This window comes from Carcharodon carcharias, chromosome 16 (genome assembly GCF_017639515.1).
Source record: "Carcharodon carcharias isolate sCarCar2 chromosome 16, sCarCar2.pri, whole genome shotgun sequence".
Lineage (NCBI taxonomy): Eukaryota > Metazoa > Chordata > Chondrichthyes > Lamniformes > Lamnidae > Carcharodon > Carcharodon carcharias.
This window is the reverse complement of record NC_054482.1, coordinates 54,584,225-54,602,685: the sequence shown is the minus strand read 5'-3', so window position 1 is coordinate 54,602,685 and position 18,461 is coordinate 54,584,225. Positions and strand designations below refer to the sequence as shown.

The 18,461-nt window shown below is 41.0% G+C and overlaps 1 protein-coding gene across 1 annotated transcript in view; it reads right to left on the bottom strand.

Annotated features, from left to right (window-relative positions):
• Positions 1 to 18,461, bottom strand: part of cachd1 (cache domain containing 1) — a 196,661-nt gene that overhangs the window by 46,839 nt on the left and 131,361 nt on the right. The window contains exons 5-9 of the mRNA XM_041208876.1: positions 17,994 to 18,100; positions 5,836 to 5,962; positions 4,803 to 4,947; positions 3,819 to 4,035; positions 995 to 1,144 (exon numbers count right to left, since the gene is read on the bottom strand). Coding sequence (XP_041064810.1) covers positions 995 to 1,144; positions 3,819 to 4,035; positions 4,803 to 4,947; positions 5,836 to 5,962; positions 17,994 to 18,100 — 746 coding nt within the window. The remainder of the gene's footprint in view (positions 1 to 994; positions 1,145 to 3,818; positions 4,036 to 4,802; positions 4,948 to 5,835; positions 5,963 to 17,993; positions 18,101 to 18,461) is intronic.

Genomic DNA, 18,461 nt, shown 5'->3' with positions numbered 1-18,461 from the left:
AGCATTTCATTTGGCACGAGCTTGTTTGCTGGAAGTATTAAACGTTTAGACATCAGTCCACCTTCAGGCCCCAGTCCAGTTTTGTCAGAGTTTATTCCCTTAGCCTTCATCTCTCCCAAGGTTCCACATGGCAGTGGAGCTATTCGCTCATTGCTGGGAGTTTGGTTCATGAGTGCCAGGGCTTGTCCACATGCCAGTGAACCTGCACACTGCTTGTCTGGGGTCCAAACTTCCCCCCGGTTCCTCTGAAGCTTTAGCCTGGGGCCGCGAGGGACTCAGTTTCCACGTGGCGCCACGAGGAGGCACAGCTGAGGACTTGCCGATGGAGAGGCCGTGTACAGGGAGAGACTTACATGTTTAGCTCTCTTTTTCTCACTGCTACTAGCCAGTGTAGATTGAAAATGAGAAGCAAACTACCGCGTAAAAGCTAAAGCATGCTAACTTTCTTCATCCACACTACACACATCACATCGGCCTTTTGGACACACCAATTCTGTTAAAACCCTTGCAAAGTTTCCAGAACTTGCCCAGAGTAAAGTAAAGCATCGATCTGAGACGAGTTTATTCAACTAAATAAAACTGATTTCTGGCTCCCTGAGGACTAAAGGAATTCAATTATTTTCTTCAGCCCCAGGATGAGCTTCTGGTTGCTGAATAACAGCAGCATGGTGCTGTTCAAACATCTAACAGATCAACGCAACATCTCAGCAGCGCCCTTATGAGCATGAGCAGCCTGTACTAAGCATGGGGTTTGAGAGTGGCCTATGCCATGGACAACTGGGAATTCTACTCTTTTGCATTCATCTCGGTGGACCAAGACCCATTAGAATTTCGACTCCAGTTATGTTCGGAAAAATAGGGAGAAAATCAGGAAAGTGGGGAAGCCCTAGAAAAGTCATCCAAAAGTCAGTAGGTAATGCACAAAACGATTAAATATTTTTAAACATTTGTGCTCCGACAAGCTGCTAGAACTATAAGTAAACCGGTTTCTCACCATTCATGAGTGCATACGTAAGGATCATCACAGAGTTATTGAGATGCCCATTTTCCTCACTGATAACACTCAGGGTTGCTTTCTTCTCTTCTTCAGAGGAGTCCTTTGAGGTGATGCCAGAGGACAGGTAGATTATCACCATGTCAGTGGCTGTGATTTAAAGGAAAATGTTTAGTTCAATTTACAATTACTTTATTCTGACCCATGCCCCAGCAGTTATTTGTTTCAGTATCCTTCTACCAATTACAGGACTCCAATGGCTACGTGGCTAAAGGCACTGAATTGAGTGCCACTAAATTGCAGCATTTAGCAAAGAACACAAAGGTTGCAGACTTGATCACCGAGCTAGGTGATTCAGTTGGTGGACTATGATTGGCCTTTGATCCATCATATGGTTAGATATAGACTAAATCCCTTTTGGCTTTGTCCAAAAATGTGCCTCAGCCTAAACTTCAGAGAAGTATACCCTTCCTGTAACAGAGTGACATTCTCATTTTTCACACCAATAAACCCTGTGATCTTTCTCATAATACTACAACTAATGTCAAATTACAAGCAACATTGAGCTTCAGATTCATTCATTTTGAACTGGGTTGAGAAAGCAAAAAGTCATTTTATGTTAGACCTGTTTAGCCAGCCAACTTTTATCCCATCAGTCAGAGCATGATAGAAACCCATGTCTGAGATGAAGAAACAGGAACTAAACGATTGTCTCCTCTGTTCCCCAGACCACTATAAAAGGAGAGTGTGAACGTCTCTTTCATTTGTTCATAGATTTTGAAAGACATTTTGTGGGGAGAGAGTAAAGAGTGAAAACATTTACAAATACCCATCATGCATTCGTGGACAGGTGAATTTTCTTCCATGTCTTCCTATTCTTGCACCTTCAGCAGCCAAACGGTCACTGTAAATTGGCTCCAAAAGTAAAAAAGACCACCCCTTCCTCAGAGGACCTATTGACTTACATTCACCTCACTGCACCTCCTGCAGCAAAACAGTTGAGATTAGTGGTAAGGACTGCACTATTCTCAACAGTACTTCAAGTATAATAGCGACTGAGTATTGATGAGGATTTCATTGCTTAAGTTACTCAAATTTAATTGATTAGTCTTAACACAAACAAAGTGGATTCTGACACTGATTCATGTGAAAATAGCCCATTTAAATCTGGGATTCACAATTGTTTGGCGTGTGGAGGAATGAAGCTCTCGGCTCCTGAGATGCTTGGTTATAGTTGGCAAGCAATAAACTGGAACATCCTTTAAACCAGTAATGAACTCAACTCTTGTAATGGAACAAAGCTCCTACCCAAGGGCCTAAATTTTTCAGGTGTCGGGGGCTCCCCTCCAGCCATCCGAACACATCCCTGCCGACTCTAGCTGCCTGCAGCAATTTATGCTCCAATGAGTGTTGATTGGCTGCAGGCGAGACTTCTGCCCTCACTCAGAAGTCCCGCCTTGGATAGCTGCCGACCAATCTGATTGGCTGGCAGCTCTCCAGTCCCTGCAAAGGGGGGGGACGGGGGGGGGGGGGGGGGGGGGGGACGTGGAGGTCGCGAGAGGGCAATTAGGATGTTGAGGGAAGAGGCTAGGGGTGGGGGCAAGAGAGGGGAGTCCAGAGGTCACCAGGCCTAATGGGGAGGATGCCCCAGTCGGAAGGGGGCTTCTGATGGAGGCCCCACCCCACCCCCGCTTCCTGCCCCAGATCCAATTTTGATTCTTTCTGGCCTTCCCACAAGAGGTTCAATGTTCCCGCCAGCCTAAAAATTGAGGCTGGATGGGAAACGGCCCTTAAGTGGCCATTAATTGGCCACTTAAAGGCCTCAATTGGGGCAGGGGCAGGCATCGCTGTGTCAGGGCAGGCAGGAACCTGGAGGGAATCCCGTCCCTCAATTTTACGCTCCTCCCATCTAAAAACCCATCGATGGGAGAGCGAAAAACTCAGGCCAAGGTCTCTGCATTCTCTAATACAGTGGTTTCTTTGTGGGAGATCCCTCTTCTGCAAATATTAACAAACTGTGACAGATGCCCTGTCCTAACTTACGAAAGATAGTGTCAGCTATCCACAAAGAAAACAATGCTATCATTGAAAAATGTGATGATAGAGAGAAATGTGATGAGTTTGTGGATCCTCCAGGGTCCCAGTTTGAAAGCCGATATGCTACAAAATTGAATACTGTGCAAACAAATCTGAACCTTTTAAAGCATGTACCTCCTTGGTCTGATAGTTCAGTACCACACTAGGCATGCACTATTTAGGGAGCACAGAATATTAATTTTAAAATCCTTCCTCACAGATTAAATGTGTCATTTATATCATAGGCCGAGCATAACCCACATGATGCAAAAATATTCAACTGGGTATAGGCACTAACTAGCATGATACAAAGCATACAAGCCACACCACGCCAGTTTTGGCTGCAGGTCTGCGCTGAGCCAGTGAGCTCAGCCAGGGCGGCAGTTGGAGCATTACAATGGACTCAGTGTCCTTGGGATGAGGGAGAAAAACACAGCCAGAGTTTCTAATCTTGCTCTCTACTCAGTAATCCCTGCAGGACTGCATCAAAAAGCCTGCCAACAACGAAGCTCATGTATGTGGAAAGTGTAACACACCCCCAGAACTATTACCTAGCTGTGTCGCCTAAATAGCTAAATGAGAAAACTGGCAGAAGGGGATGCATTAAACATTGATGACAGCTCACAATAACTAACCCTAACATCTTAAAGTCAGTTTGGAGTGTGTCAATTACACAATTAAAGCCCAATTTCAATCTGAGTGTAAAAAGTTAAGTTTCCTAACTATCTCATTTCCTCCTTGTACTCACGTGTATGGATCCTGGTGCTGTTGTTTGTATTCTGAAGTAACTGAAAAGCTTTGTGAAACCCCAGTGCATGCTGAGTGGCACCATCCACTGATTTTATGTTGCTAAGGAATGTGGTCATTTTTCTTTTTGTCTCACTGGTGGCTGGAGACAAGTATGTCTTGTAACACTGGTCCAGCGAGCACGTTCGGACTGTGTCTGCCACAGCCAGTACGGAAATCTAGGCACAAAGCAAAAAACTCATTCCTGAAATTTCTCTCCAACAGCCTTGTTGCTTTACTTGTACAGTTTACATTTTCAAGTTAATTTCCACAAGTCCAATTTTTTTTTTATTTCAACCAGAATTAATGCAAAAACTATGCTGGGAAGATTTTTGCTTCCTTATGGTTTTTTTCTTCCCTTCAGGTTTCTTACCTTTTTCCTTCTTCTCCTGAAAATGTCTGCTCAAGCAGTTTGGCCCAAGTTTGCCAAAGTGGTTAGCCTTCAGATGGAGCTACACAGCTATGCACCAACGCTATATCCTTAATAGTACTCTCTTTGTACTTACCATTTAATTTTTGTAATTGTCCATATGATGTGTGTGTGTGGGGGAGGGCATGGGAAAGGGGAAGAAATCACTTGTTTAATCTCACGTCTCATTTGATCTTATTAATTAAAGCAATGGAATATAAAATTAAGAACATATTCAACATGAAATCAGGATGTGCTCCCTCTACTGAGATGTCATGTAAGATCCACCCTCCCATGGACACATTCCCTTCATTTAATTTCTTGATGGAAAGTCTTGCGTAGGCACTGCATGAATGGTTATCAAGAAAAAATAAAATTCGCACAGTCAAATTAAATAACCTGTTTGTACATTCCTTGGTGATTTAAAGACCTGGATCTCACATTTCCAGGGCAATTATGTGTGTCCTAGTAAAAGGCCATTGTTGTATGTGATGTATTCCACATTATGAACACTGACAAAGGTTGGAAAGAACTCACCTTGTCATGTTCATCGATTGAGGTTAATATTACTCGTGCAGCATCTTTGGCTATTTGAAGCTGTGTGTCCGTGGCTAAAGCCCCATGGTCCACCACCACCACAATGTGTTTTGATTGTGGCCTCACCGTAGAGACATAAACAGGCCTGTACCAAAAGAATCCCAAAATATTTACAAACGAAGATCAATAGGCAATGAAAAACCAAATCAATGATTCTGTTTTCTACATTTTCTTAATCATTAACGATCGTTCCCTCTAATTTTCTCCCCATCTTTGCTGAAGGCACTGACTCATGATGGGGTGCACATCCATGAGCACTGATAGCTCACCTATCTGTTTTAAAAGTTGCCAATATGTAATCTTATTCAAGCAGGCTATCCACATCTACATACAAGCACTTTCTGTAAACTTCACAGCTTAATACTTGAAAAAACCTTTGGCTCCTGCTAACAACCAGACATGGACTAACTCAATCAACTAAGAATTTACAAATCAGAGAAATATTTTTCTGGATCAGAAATTCCGCACAATGCAAACTGAATGAAATCGCCCATTCTTAGACCAGACACGTTTAATTGGAATCATTTTAGTTTTCATTTGGGAAAATGACACTGTTGATGAGGAAGTTAAAGCTAATCTTCCCCGGTTTATTTAGTAGCAACAAATGAAGTTAAACAGAATATTACAAATGACGTAACTTCACTCCGTTTATCATGTGCATTTTTGCAAAGATCCGACTAGGCTAGCTGAGTGAGTTATCACGTACTACAGTTTCATCTTCAACTAGAGAGTGTTTACGCCAAGTCCTAAAATACAACCTTTGCGCACATTTCCTAGTATATTCCTCAGTGCATTAATTTAATAAATCTGTAAAAATATTGTTTCTAACTATAAACAGATCCAATAAAATTATCACATTTTCTTACTCGTCAAAACTAATTTCACAGAAAGGAAAATACCAAGGAAGGTGTTGAAATTAGGTGACCGAAAGAAAATCGATGAGTTCTCATAGAACAAAGTAGAAGTTTCCTACCTACTCCGATGCTCATAACCACCTTTGCAGCCAAACTTATGTGCTGGGAAAATGGTGAAAATTCCTTCTTCTGAGCTGAAGTATTGCCACTTAATACCGGGGTTTGACTTGAAGTTGTCAGCAAGAACTGTTGGGTTAGAAAAGTCAGATTGTTTCAAAGCAAAATATAAGTGGAAAATTGCTGGGGCATTTCATAAAATGGTTTATCAGCAGCTCGATCCAGAAAGGGCTACCAACATCTTAAGGATGTTAAGTCAGACAGGGGCAATGTAGTCTCAAACCAGGATGCTGTCAATAGGGATGGCGGGGTGAAGGATCAAGGTTTGCATTTTCATCTTTACTTTGGTATCACTGAAAATGTTTGATGTTAAACCAAAATAAAAAAATCAGCAAGTGGAAAATTGGCTTTGAAAAACAAATGGAAGATATCAGAGTTTTGATGCGCATATTTCATCTAACACTTTTTCAAATACAAATCAAAATCCAAAGTGTCCAGTCCAAACTGGACCAGTGGTAGATGCCAGCTGAAGGCCAGGGTGAACCCAAGACTCTGTCGGCAGGAAGGTGAAAGTGCTGAACTTGCACTTTCAACTGCCTAAGATCAATAGCAGAAGCTGCGCTGATCCCATGGCAGCTGGGAGATGCAAGAACAACCCCATGCACACAGTATAAAGTGACATAGCCACAGTAGTTTATCATTAAGATACAGTTACATTCGAGTTGCAAAGCAAGTGGAAAATGCATGCATTACCTACATTCTTCTCCCTCCCCATCTTCTATTGGAAAAATTTACAGAAAATAAATGTCCACACCAATTAACTTCTTTTTAATCACACATTTGCTGCCCACGTTTTACCATTACAATTTCACAGGCTCACAAGTTTTGATTATGCAAACATGTCACGCAATAACTTCAATCTGGCTGCTTCGTGACTTTTCAACCAGTCTGTGACTATATTCAAAAATCTCTCAAGGTCTCAAGGAAATTAGAGGACTTGACCACTATCTTTTACCATCCGCTTAGCAGTATTTTTTTAATATTCAAATTTACTGTCTCAGTTCTTGATAAATTGAATTTTAAATTGTTACATGCCCCTTATTAGTAGCCTTTCAATTTTAACCTGAAATATCTTTTTGGAATTTAAAATGTAAATAGTTGCTTTTTTCTGCACCATTTGCTTTTGCTGTGAATTGGCAATCTTTTCTTTGGTTCATCTATATTGTCAGTAATATCCTCAGAACTTGAGGCCAAAAACCCCAGCAGGGAGAATATAGTAACTCTCTCTGTTTTAATGAATAGAAAAAATGATTAATGTAAACTTTAAGCTTAACATCTTCTGCCATGGTCTGCAGTTGAAAACAGGCCCATGATATCACCAACTCACCTCCCAACTCAACATAGTTTATTTGGTGGCCTGCTTGGCTCTGGATTGCTCGGTCAGAGTAGGAACAGAAAAGATGGGAGCAAATGGGCTCCTTCTGTGCTGCATACTTCTGTGGTTCTATGGTACTGAGTTGCAACTATGTGAACATGTGTTATATAGTAGGCAAATAATTCTGTTTGAAGTGTTATTTTATAGTCAGTGACATATTCTAAGAACGTAACACATCAATAGAGATAGTAGAAAAAGCTTGACTTTAACCTGTGCTGCAAGAGGCCACCGTTCTCCTCTTTGTCTTCTATTTAAATTTTAATAACACAATGCTTGAGCCTGAACGTTCACAAGAAATGATATTTTAGTAAAGAGGGGCACATGAGCACACACTCAGGTACTGCCCACGGTACAAATGAAGCAATTTCGTGAAATGGGCAAATTCAAATTAATGTAGTTAGATGTGAGGCAAGTCACTTAGAGAAACTGGAGAGGGAGAAACATGGATATAAACAAGAATAGGAGTATGCACTCAATGGAAAGATGCCAAAGGTTGTGCCTGAACAGCGAGACTTAGGAGTTCAAACACATTTGCAGGAGATACAATTATTTTAAATTGCCAACAGCATATTGAGTTTTATAAATAGGGGCATTGAGTGAATCTGGAATCAATCAATGATTTCATAATGAAATTGGGTGGGCATTTGAAGGAAATGAACCTGTAGGGCAACGGGGCCCAAGTGGAGGAGTGGGACTAACTGGACTGCTCTCAGGGAGTCAGCATGAACACAATGGGCGGAATGGCCTCCTTCTGTGCCACAAATGATTCTATGGCCTGAATTTCTGCAACAGCGAAGAGCCTCTCTGTTATTGTGAAAATGGCAGACATGCCCGGAAATCAGAAGTCCCGGCCCTGCACATGGTACTCACCACTTTTATGGGGACGGGTCGTGTTTCGCGCACATGCGTTTCAGGAGGCAGCTTCCCACAATCAACAGCAGCCTCCACTCAAGGCAGATTTTGGTCCCACAGGTGTCTGAAATGTGATGTGTGCAGTGTGAACCTGGGAGGAGCAGTCCGAACTTTGTGCATTTCTTTGGATAGCCAGGGTACCCTTTTGGAGGGGTGAAGGTACCCCTGTGGAATTTGTTTTAAACTTGTCTCAACTGCCTCAGAATTGGCAAGAAAATTAATTCAAACTGTCTTTAACCCAAGCATGTTGAGGGGTGGGTCTGCTGGACTCAGTTTTTCCAGCCCCTACTGAATTGTGTACCCAGGTGCCAGGAGGAACTTAGTCTTTGAGATGGCTGTTTGCGCTTTGTGCAAAGGAAGATACAAGATAGGCATAGCACCCTTGCACATAGACACCACAGAAGCCAGTCAATGTGAGCAGCAGGAGGCCAGAGGGAGGGCTGATGATCAGGCGGGCGCAGCAGCATCACATGTACCAGGAAGGATGAAAAGGAGGAGAGGCAGGACAACCAACTACTTCCCTGTGGGAGAATGTACAAACCTAGGAGAACCAGTGCCAAAGGCGAATTAGCTTAAGCCATGAGGTGGTGACAGACTTATGTTGCATGGTCTAACGACAACTCGAGCTACACTCTATTGACACCATGCTTTGCCAGTGGCTGTAAAAAGTAACTGTTGCTCTCAGTTTTTATGCCACAGGCTTTTTCCGGAGTTCAGCAGGTGACCTGGCTGGTATATCCCAGTCAGCAGCACACAGTTGCATTAAGGTTGTAACTAATGTTCTGTTTGCCCATGTGGAGGACCACATTAATTTCCCTGTAGATTTGGTGTCTCAGATGTAAAGGTATGGAGAAGAAATTGGCTCTGCACAAATATTTGGTGCCATGTATGTTGCAGCAGTCATTCCAAGGTCGCATGCGATGTGCTCCGCAGCCACTGACAGCCCTACTGGTTTCCCCCCGCACTTAGTCACACTGCTATGCCATGACAGAGTACAGATGTGAGGAACCTGTTCAAGAGTTTGACGAATATCTAGTTCATGATTCAAGTTAATATTTTAGAGGTAATATTTAGTTCTGGGAAGGTTGTTGTGAAGGTAGGGTAACTAAAAGGCTTGAGAGATTGCCAGAACAGCTAAAACAAAATGGCAATTCAGAAGGTTACTGATGTTTGTTTAACAGAGTCAGAATAGAAGGGATAGAGTCATAAAACAGCAGGTGGGTTTACTTAGATGGGGAACTGAAGATGATATCTACACTGCTTGCAAAGTAGTGCAGTCCAGAGAGATGTTTTGTTTTGAGAGTTAGAGTTAAATAAGGTTAAAAACATTCCGTGAGCCCTCAAAGACTACTTAGTCAGGGACATGGTTTGAGCTTAAGAAGGTTCTCTGGTTTCAATTTATCTGTGTATTTTCTGGGAGATGGTGAGTTGCAGTTTGGACCTCTTGTAGTTTGCAGCTCACAGAGAAGCCCTGGGAGCTGTTTGGTGCAGTTAGGGCTCAGGAGAAGTTCTGGGGAGCTGAAAAGGTGGTAGAAGGTCTTGGTTCCATGCTGGAGACAGCAAGGGCTCAAAGAAACCCACACTGCCATTTATAGCTCGGTGCAACTAGGAGATAGGAGTTTGGGGAAATCTAGAGATAGTGCCAGCTTAGTGAAGCTAGTGGCCTGCAAAAGAGTTGCAAGTGTGACCGTAATTAGAGGTGGGAGTACAGCTTTGTGAATCCAGTGGAACGCAATCTCAGGAGGAGAGGTTGAACCGTCTGGAGGCGAGCAGTTGTTGGGGTAGCCCAAGTTGGAGCATCTTTTGAGGGAATTCAGAGGCTAGATCTTCAAAAGTGAGGAGTTAAAATCCATTGTAGCGGAGATAAAGTTTTAATGAGATTTTGTGACTCATAGAGGTCACTAATGTCTGGGTGGGTTGTTGCGAAATCTGTGGGATCTGTCCAGGTCATATCTGCCATTTAATGCGCAGTGTGGTGTGTAAGATGACAGTTTGCCTGTTAATTCATATTTACCTCATGTTAATTACAAATATTAGAGTATAAGACAGGTATAACAGATTGTTTTACTTTTCTGATTTTGTATGGTAAAGTTTATTTAAATCTGTGGAATCTTATGGGTTTATTCGCCTAGTGGGTAACTGGGGTTTCAAATTTTGTCTACTTTAGACAAAAAGTTAGGTCTCTAACCAGATTGTAACAAGGGTGAACTTTGTGGGCGAATCCTGATAGATGGGTGTCAAGAGGGCAAGTGGTGTGATAATGACCATGGCAGCATTCATCATTCACCCACTGAGTCTTGACAGCTAACTACATGACTGCACAATATCTGTACCAGGTAGTACTGACAAAAAAATGCCATCTCCATGGTGTGTCTTATTAATCCACTCTTATGTTTTCGGTGCTTCAGTACAGTATACTGTGAATAGGCAGCAAAAATGACAATTTTTTTTAGGGAAAGCACATGATGGGCCATCTACTACAGGGTCAGCTAACAGTTTGACAACGTTTACAGAGCTCCCACTTGCCTGACAAGTCAAAGATTGAAAATTTGATGTTCAGGCAGACATTTATAGAAGTCGTGTTAGCAGAGCCAGGAATTCTCCCGACTCTGTGCACCCAACACAGTGTCAAAAATCCAGACCTATGGGCTCTATTACAAGGCTAGAGTTAGAATACACTGTACAATTCTGCGGCACCCCATTACAGAAAAGGCATGAAGCCATACAATTTAAGATTCATCAGGACAATACCAGGGATGGGAAACTATATAAACTATATAAAGAGACTGCAAAGATATGAGGAAAATTTCGACTGGAATAGAGAGGCCAAAGGGAAGTTTAACAGACACTTTAAGAATGAAAGGTTTTGATAGAATGAACATGGGGAAGGTTGTTTGTTCTGGAAGAAGGCTAGTGACAAAGGTCTTCAATTTAAAATGATCATGAAATCAGTGTAGAAAGTGATTAGAAGACATTTCTTCATTCACAGTTGTTAGGCACATGGATTGCTTTGCCACAGAGAGTAGTTGTAGGCACCACTGCATATTTTAGGGGGAAATTAAATTCATATTTGAAGCAGAGGAAGGTGGATGGCTGTAGGGTATGGGATCAGTTTTGCATTGCTCTAGCAATGATCCAATGTAGGAATTGCCTCCTTCTATGCTATAAACCTCCATGCTTCTATGGCTCACTCTTGTTCACCATAAAGTTGATCTTAACATTTGGACAGCTGGCAATGAGGCAGGAATTACTGGTATCCTGATATAGCTCACCTGATTTAGACTGGTACAATATAAACGGCACGTTAATAAGGTAAATTTAGGGGATGGGATGGAGACCACAGTGATAGGGGATCGGGTGATAAAGAGGAAGGGACTGGGGCAGCAGCAGCCCAGACTATTTTTGTGGGACCCAAAGAAGCACTCATCCTTCCCCTGGCCCCTCAAAAATATTTTAAAACTTTCCTATACAGGGCCTCTGACAGTATTGTCTGTAAAGTTTATCAGAGTACATGGCACTTGACTAAGTTGTCACTTGGACAGTATATATTTGATAGTATATGACATAGAATTGCACAGGGTCTACAATGCAGAAACAGGTCATTCAGCCCAATTGGTCAAGGTCTGTGTTTATACCCAACATGAGCCCCCTCCCACTCTAATTATCTCCTCTCACCCTGCTCCTGTACATTAAGCTTCCCCTTAAATGTGTAAGTGTCATTTGTTTCAACCATTCCACGTGGCAGCAAGATCCACATTGTCACTATTGCATGCATGAATAAATTCTCACTAAATTCTTTATTTAATCTGTTAATGGCTAATCTTCTAGTAGAGGAAGCAAATTAACCACTTCTACAAGACAGAAAGGAACTCTCAGAGGGCGTAAGCTCATCAGCACTTAATTGCAGCTTTTAAATATATGTCTTTTAAGAGTTGATACTGAAGGAGCCAGCAATTTCACCCCTGGGAGGCAAAAGGCAGATCAAATTCATGAAAGAAAGGCAGTCTCACTCATTACTATAAATTCCAGAAGATTCTGAGTATCAACTTATTAACGGATTTCAGTTCACAGCAAGTAACTATCAGAACCAGATCTATAGGATCTGAACAAAAGAGCAATAAAACACCAAGAAGGTAATGGCGATTTAGAAATACAAATAGCTGCCCCTCCCCAAAAACGTTCTCCCTACTCTCTGCTGTCATGAAGGTCCTGTTGCATTCTGGTGTATGGTTACATGGATGCTAGCAACATTGTCATCTTACCCAAGATCAGCTAACTCATAGGACAGGACCTTCCAGTTTTGTACGGTTCTACATCATATCAGGCACTTCAACAGACAACACAGAATCCTCAAAACTAAAATATCAAATAATAAATTGTTAAAGATGGATTTTCCCATCCCAAGATTTCTAGATAAAGCAGCTTACCTTCATTTGAATACATCCTTTTTAGAACTATGTTTCACGGTTACGAAATCTGAAAATAGTTATTACCAACACCTAAAAATAGATGAGCTGGTCATTTGTTTAGGTCGTGAGCTCCCTCCCCCATCCCCAACCCCTTTCTGTTTCCCCCTTCCTTTCTTTTTTTTCCAATAAATTATATAGATTTTCCTTTTCCCACCTATTTCCATTATATATAATAAAAAATTTTTTTTTCACATCTTTTACGCTCTCCCCACCCCCACTAGAGCTATACCTTGAGTGCCCTACCATCCATTCTTAATTAGCACATTCGTTTAGATAATATCACCAACTTTAACTTTAACACCTATGTGTTCTATTGTACTATTGTTGTTGACATCTTTTGATGATCTGCTTCTATCACTGGCAGCATCGGCGGAGAAGAAAAGAGCCGACCCCTCGAGTCCTCATGACCCTTCTGTCGAAGGGTCATGAGGACTCGAGGTGTCGGCTCTTTTCTTCTCCGCCGATGCTGCCAGACCTGCTGAGTTTTTCCAGGTAATTCTGTTTTTGTTTTGGATTTCCAGCATCCGCAGTTTTTTTTTTATTTTTGCTTCTATCACTGCTTGTTTGTCCCTACAACCACACCCCCACTCCACCTCTCTCTCCGCCCCCCCACACACACACCTTAAACCAGCTTATATTTCAACTCTTTCTTGGACTCGAACTCAAGTTCTGTCGAAGGGTCATGAGGACTCGAAACGTCAACTCTTTTCATCTCCGCCGATGCTGCCAGACCTGCTGAGTTTTTCCAGGTAATTCTGTTTTTGCATTTGTTTCACTGCTGTTTCTGCAATCTTGCTGTGCAGAAATTGGCTGTTGCATTTCCAATGAGCCAGCATTCTGCTCCTTTCCTGCAGCCTTCAATTGGAAAAGATAACATTATTGGGCCCGATTGCTATTTTAACCTGTGGCCCCAGCGATGAAGCTGTTTTGACTTTCCCTTCAGGTAAGACCAACAGAAAGGAGAGTCAGGGCCAGAAGAGGCCCAAACTTTTTTTTAAAACTTTCCTTATGAAGCTAGGAAGAGCAAGACTCTGCCTCTGGATCCCACAAGGAATACCTAGACCTTCCCTGCCTTGGCTCCCCCTCCTGCACTTTACTCCAGTGCCAGGGACCTTTACTGCACTCCACAGGCTGTCTGCCATCATCCAATGCATCATTCCCATCTGGCAACCAGGTGAGGCTTCATTCCAGTTTCACGCAGGCAACTGATCGAGGGCTCTCATATGAGGCCCAGGATTTAAAACTGCTTAGGCCACATATTGTTGAGGCCAAAATGGTTCGTCATTCACTTCAGCCCTCATCCTAAATTAAAACTGGATTTACAAGGATAATTATAGCAGTAAATGATGTGTCTACATAGTTGAGGCAGATAAATGATATTGGTGTTAGAAATAATAAACTGTTTTGGGGAATAGAGAAGAAATGAACGGTTTATAAATGCGGAAGGAACAAGGAGTGGCTAACGGAGGGTCTTTTAAATTAGATAAATAGTTGGGGAGGAAGTTAGTCCTAAACTAGAGATAAGTGGAGCTTAGGGGATGATCAAACAACAGAGGTAAAAAGGCAAAGCATAAATAAATTGAAGCACAGTAAACTAGCAAATAGACTGTAATAAAACAATTAAGCTAAGTGGTTAAGTATTGGGGAAATGTTAGAACTAGAGCTATACTTAAAAAAATTAAATTATAGTACCATAGGGCTCACAGAAACAAGGCTCACCACAGCCAAGCGGAGTGAATTCAAAATGCGGGGATAAGGGTTATTCAGGAAAGATTGCAATTATAGGAGAGGTAAGGTATTTCTGTACTTTTTGAATAAGTTTGATATGAAACCAAGTAATAATAATGGATGACTTCACCAATCCAACATAAACCAGGAATGTCCTAAGAAGTTCACTGACGGAGTCAGTTCTAGTATGTAATACAAGACTACTTCTTGGCATAACATGAAACCGACTACAACAGGAGAAGTTCACATTTAGTCCTGCTTCTCGGAAGTACTCAAGGATATAAAGTAGAAATATCAGTTAAGATGAACAAATGTTATGCAGCCAAATTTCAGATAATCTGGCACTCAGTGCTAGCAGGGATAAAGATAGAAACATATTACTTAAAGCAAGCAAAATGAGAGATCAGCTAAATGGCATGAAATGAAATATGAGAGAGATCTCAATAGAAAGTGGAAAACATCCAGTAAAACTATACTTAAAACATTAATGAGGACACAATAGTCTATAAAGGACAGACCAAAATGCACAGGGGTAATAGTCTAAGAAGATATCAAAATAGGCCAAGACAGATGGCATTTGAAATGCAAAGGCAGCACTACAGATTAACATAGCAAACGATGTTAAATAGTATATTTTCAGTATGACAGTAAAATAATATTTATGGAGGAAGTTAGAACTCTGGCGGAGTGATAGATGACAAAAGGAAATAATTGAAATTTACTTAACCATAATTTTCTAGAAGTATTCACTATGGGGAATTATATAGTTACTGTAGTACAGTAACAGAGGATTTTTAAATCAGTTTGAAAGTAGTAAATAGGTTGAGGAGACTAAATACAAGTCCTTTAGGTTGGATGGTGCATATGCTATGATACTAATGGGGAATTGACAAGAAATCTCTGGGCAGTGGTCATTTGGTACTGGTGGATTCCAAAATTGGGAGGCAAACAAACCTAATATTTTGAAAAAAAGTGAAATGTCTAAACTGGCAAATAAAGACTGATGCGTCCAAGAGTGGATAAAATAAACTATAAGGAGTAGCTTGAAGGAGTAACTACATACTAAATAGAAATAGAGAATGGAGCATCCTATAATAGTTTATTTGTCAAGATTTAACATTAGAGATTACGAATAAAACTGAAAATTAAAGCAATACAAGGTACAATAAATGGGCTAGAAAAAATATCACATAAAAAACCAGAAAAGAGAGAATGGCACGTGTAAAGCAAGAATGGATAAGGTAGTAAGTACCACAGACATCTGTGCTTGGATCTGGACGCAATTAAATCACAAGACGCTAAATTTGCAGATTTCAAAAACTGAAAGTGCAATGGGGGCACGGGATGCAGCCAACACTTTGCAGAAAGATTTGGATCAATTAAGTAGGCAAAATGGTAAACAAAATTAAAATACTAAAAATGCTAAGTACTGCATTTTGCCTGAAAAAGGAGCAACTTCGGTACAAAATTGTGTGAATAGAGTTACCAGCGGGAGACAGAAATGAACCTGGGATTAACAGTAGACTCGTCATTTTAAATATTAAAGCACATGGAGAAGGAATTAAGATTATGCTGTGGTTTTACACTGCACTGTTTAAACCTAATTTTAAGAACTGTTTACAGTTTTAGTCTCCACACATTACAATAGATATGAATGCAGTGGAGAGAATACAGACAACAGCAACAATAATGAGTTTAATTATAATACGGATGAATTAGAAAGAAAAGATTAGTGAACTGTAAGATCTGCAGTCAAGAGAGGCCCATTACAGGGAACCATCATGAAAGTATTCTGAAGTATTAAATGGCCATACCTTAAGAAGGATGAGAAGGCAGAATAATTTCACAAGAATTGTTCCAAGGATGAGGAACTTCAGTTACATAGATAGATTGGAGGAATTGGGAATATTCTCTTTGCAGAAGAGAAGGTTGAGTGCAGATTTGATAGGGGTATTCACAATCATGAGGGGTCTGGACAGAGTAGATAGGGAGAAACTGTCCTCATTGGTGGAAAGATCAAGAACCAGAGGGCACATATTTAAGGTAATTGGCAAAGGAAGCAATGACGACATGAGGAAAAACATATTTACACAGTGAATGGTTAGGAACTGGAATGCACTACCTGAGAGTGTGGTGGAGGCAACGTCAATCAAGGCATTCAAGAGGAAATTGGATCATTATCTGAGGAGGAAGAATGCGCAGGGCTATTGCATGGAGGGAGTGGCAATAGGCAAATTACTCTTTCAGAGAGCCAGTACAGACATGACAGGCCAAATGGCTTTCTTCTGTGCTGCTATGATTCTATGAACTCTAGGCTGGTTATTCAAGATGTCAGGCCATTAGGACTACAGAACAGGAATAAAATTTAACAGAAAGCACATTTAAATCAGCTATTAGGAAAAAAGATCATGCAAAGAGTGATAAATATTTGGAATAATCTACCTGCTTAAGTTCCTGAGTTATAAATTGAAGTATTCAGAGTGCAATTGGATGCTAAGCCGGCTGAGTCAGAGGAGTTCCAGGGGCTGATTTGTTATGGACTGATTGGCCTTTATGTGTCACATACATTTTCCTTCTGTTTCTTACTACAAGGAAGTGCTCTAGTCAGTCATTCACTTGGAACTGACCCAAATGCAGCTACAATCAGGGAACAAAAGGCCTAAATGGTGCAGAGTTCAACACTGATGCACCTGTTGCAATGAATGTCAAAACTGGCTGTTATCAGTTACAAATAGTTTTGTGAGAAGTTGAGTACAGGTTTTTGATTTCAATGCTACCTTTGGTTATTTCTTTGCAAATAATTCTGCTTACTAATGATAACTGCATTGAAGAAATGAAGAACGTGAAGTTTAAGAGAGCCTTTAATGACCCCAGTGTCCGGAAGTGCTACACAGACAATTAAGCACTTTTGAAGTGTAGTTACTTTTGATATGTAGTTATTGTTGTAATCTCGAGAATGTCCACGCTGGAGAATGGAAATACTTTGCACTTATGTGAATTAAATAGGCACAATTCAACAAGTATCACAGAAAAATAGAGGGGAAAAATAACTATAGTCATGGTCAGCATTAACAACATTGGGAAAGTCATGGATAAGAAAAGGTCATTCTCCATGTGTTTAACGTGGCTGGATGCAGAGACAACTTCCCTTTATTTTGTTCCAAACATGTGTCTTAGTACTAAATACAGAAGAGGATCTCTGACAGGTGCTTTAGGCTTTTTCTTCCTCTTCACTGCCACTTGGGTTTCTGGGATGAGACTGTCGATTTACTGATAAATTAGTACTGGATTAGGCTTTACAAGGAACAAGACTCATTTTGTATGAAATGTTCCTAAACATTAGGGAACAGATCCTTTCAGTCTTGTCTGGATTTGAATCCAGGATTCAGAGATGAATGTAGCATCACCAGCTAAACAGTCTACCCAATTCCCCAGTTTTAAGAACTGTTCAATAGTGGGACACAATAGCAGTCAACAGTAATAATTCTTAATAAGCAGAGGGCGGGGGGAAGCAGTCAAAGAGAAGCAAGATGATTAAAAAAAAAGTTCGGAAAAAAAACTTAAAGAAACAAAAAAGAACAAAGTAGTTGGAATGAACATCAACTGGCACACTAACCTGTGTTTAAGTCCCGCCCAGGATTGAATGCTCGGCTACTGACAGTCGTGGAAAGCCTGTCACAGCTGATAGTTTTTGAAACATTTGTGTTGAAATTCCCATCAAACCTGTGAAATTAAAGATTAAAATGAGATGAGGATTTCAAAGCGTAGCACAGTATGAAAGCACAGTGACAAAACAAGTCTGACTTTACAGCTGTAATTGAAGCCTGGAAAAGTATGAAATGGCCTTAATTTCAAACAAAAACCATTTGACCCCACTATATTATATACATAACATCACAGAATCACAGAATTGTTACAGCACAAAGGAAGGCCATTCAGCCTATCATATTTGCGTCAGCTCTCCAAATGAGCAATTCACCTAGTGCCATTCCCACCTTCTTCCCTTAATCCTACACATTCTTCCTTTTCAGATAATAATCCAATTCCCTCATGAATGCCTCGACTGAACCTGCCTCCACTATAC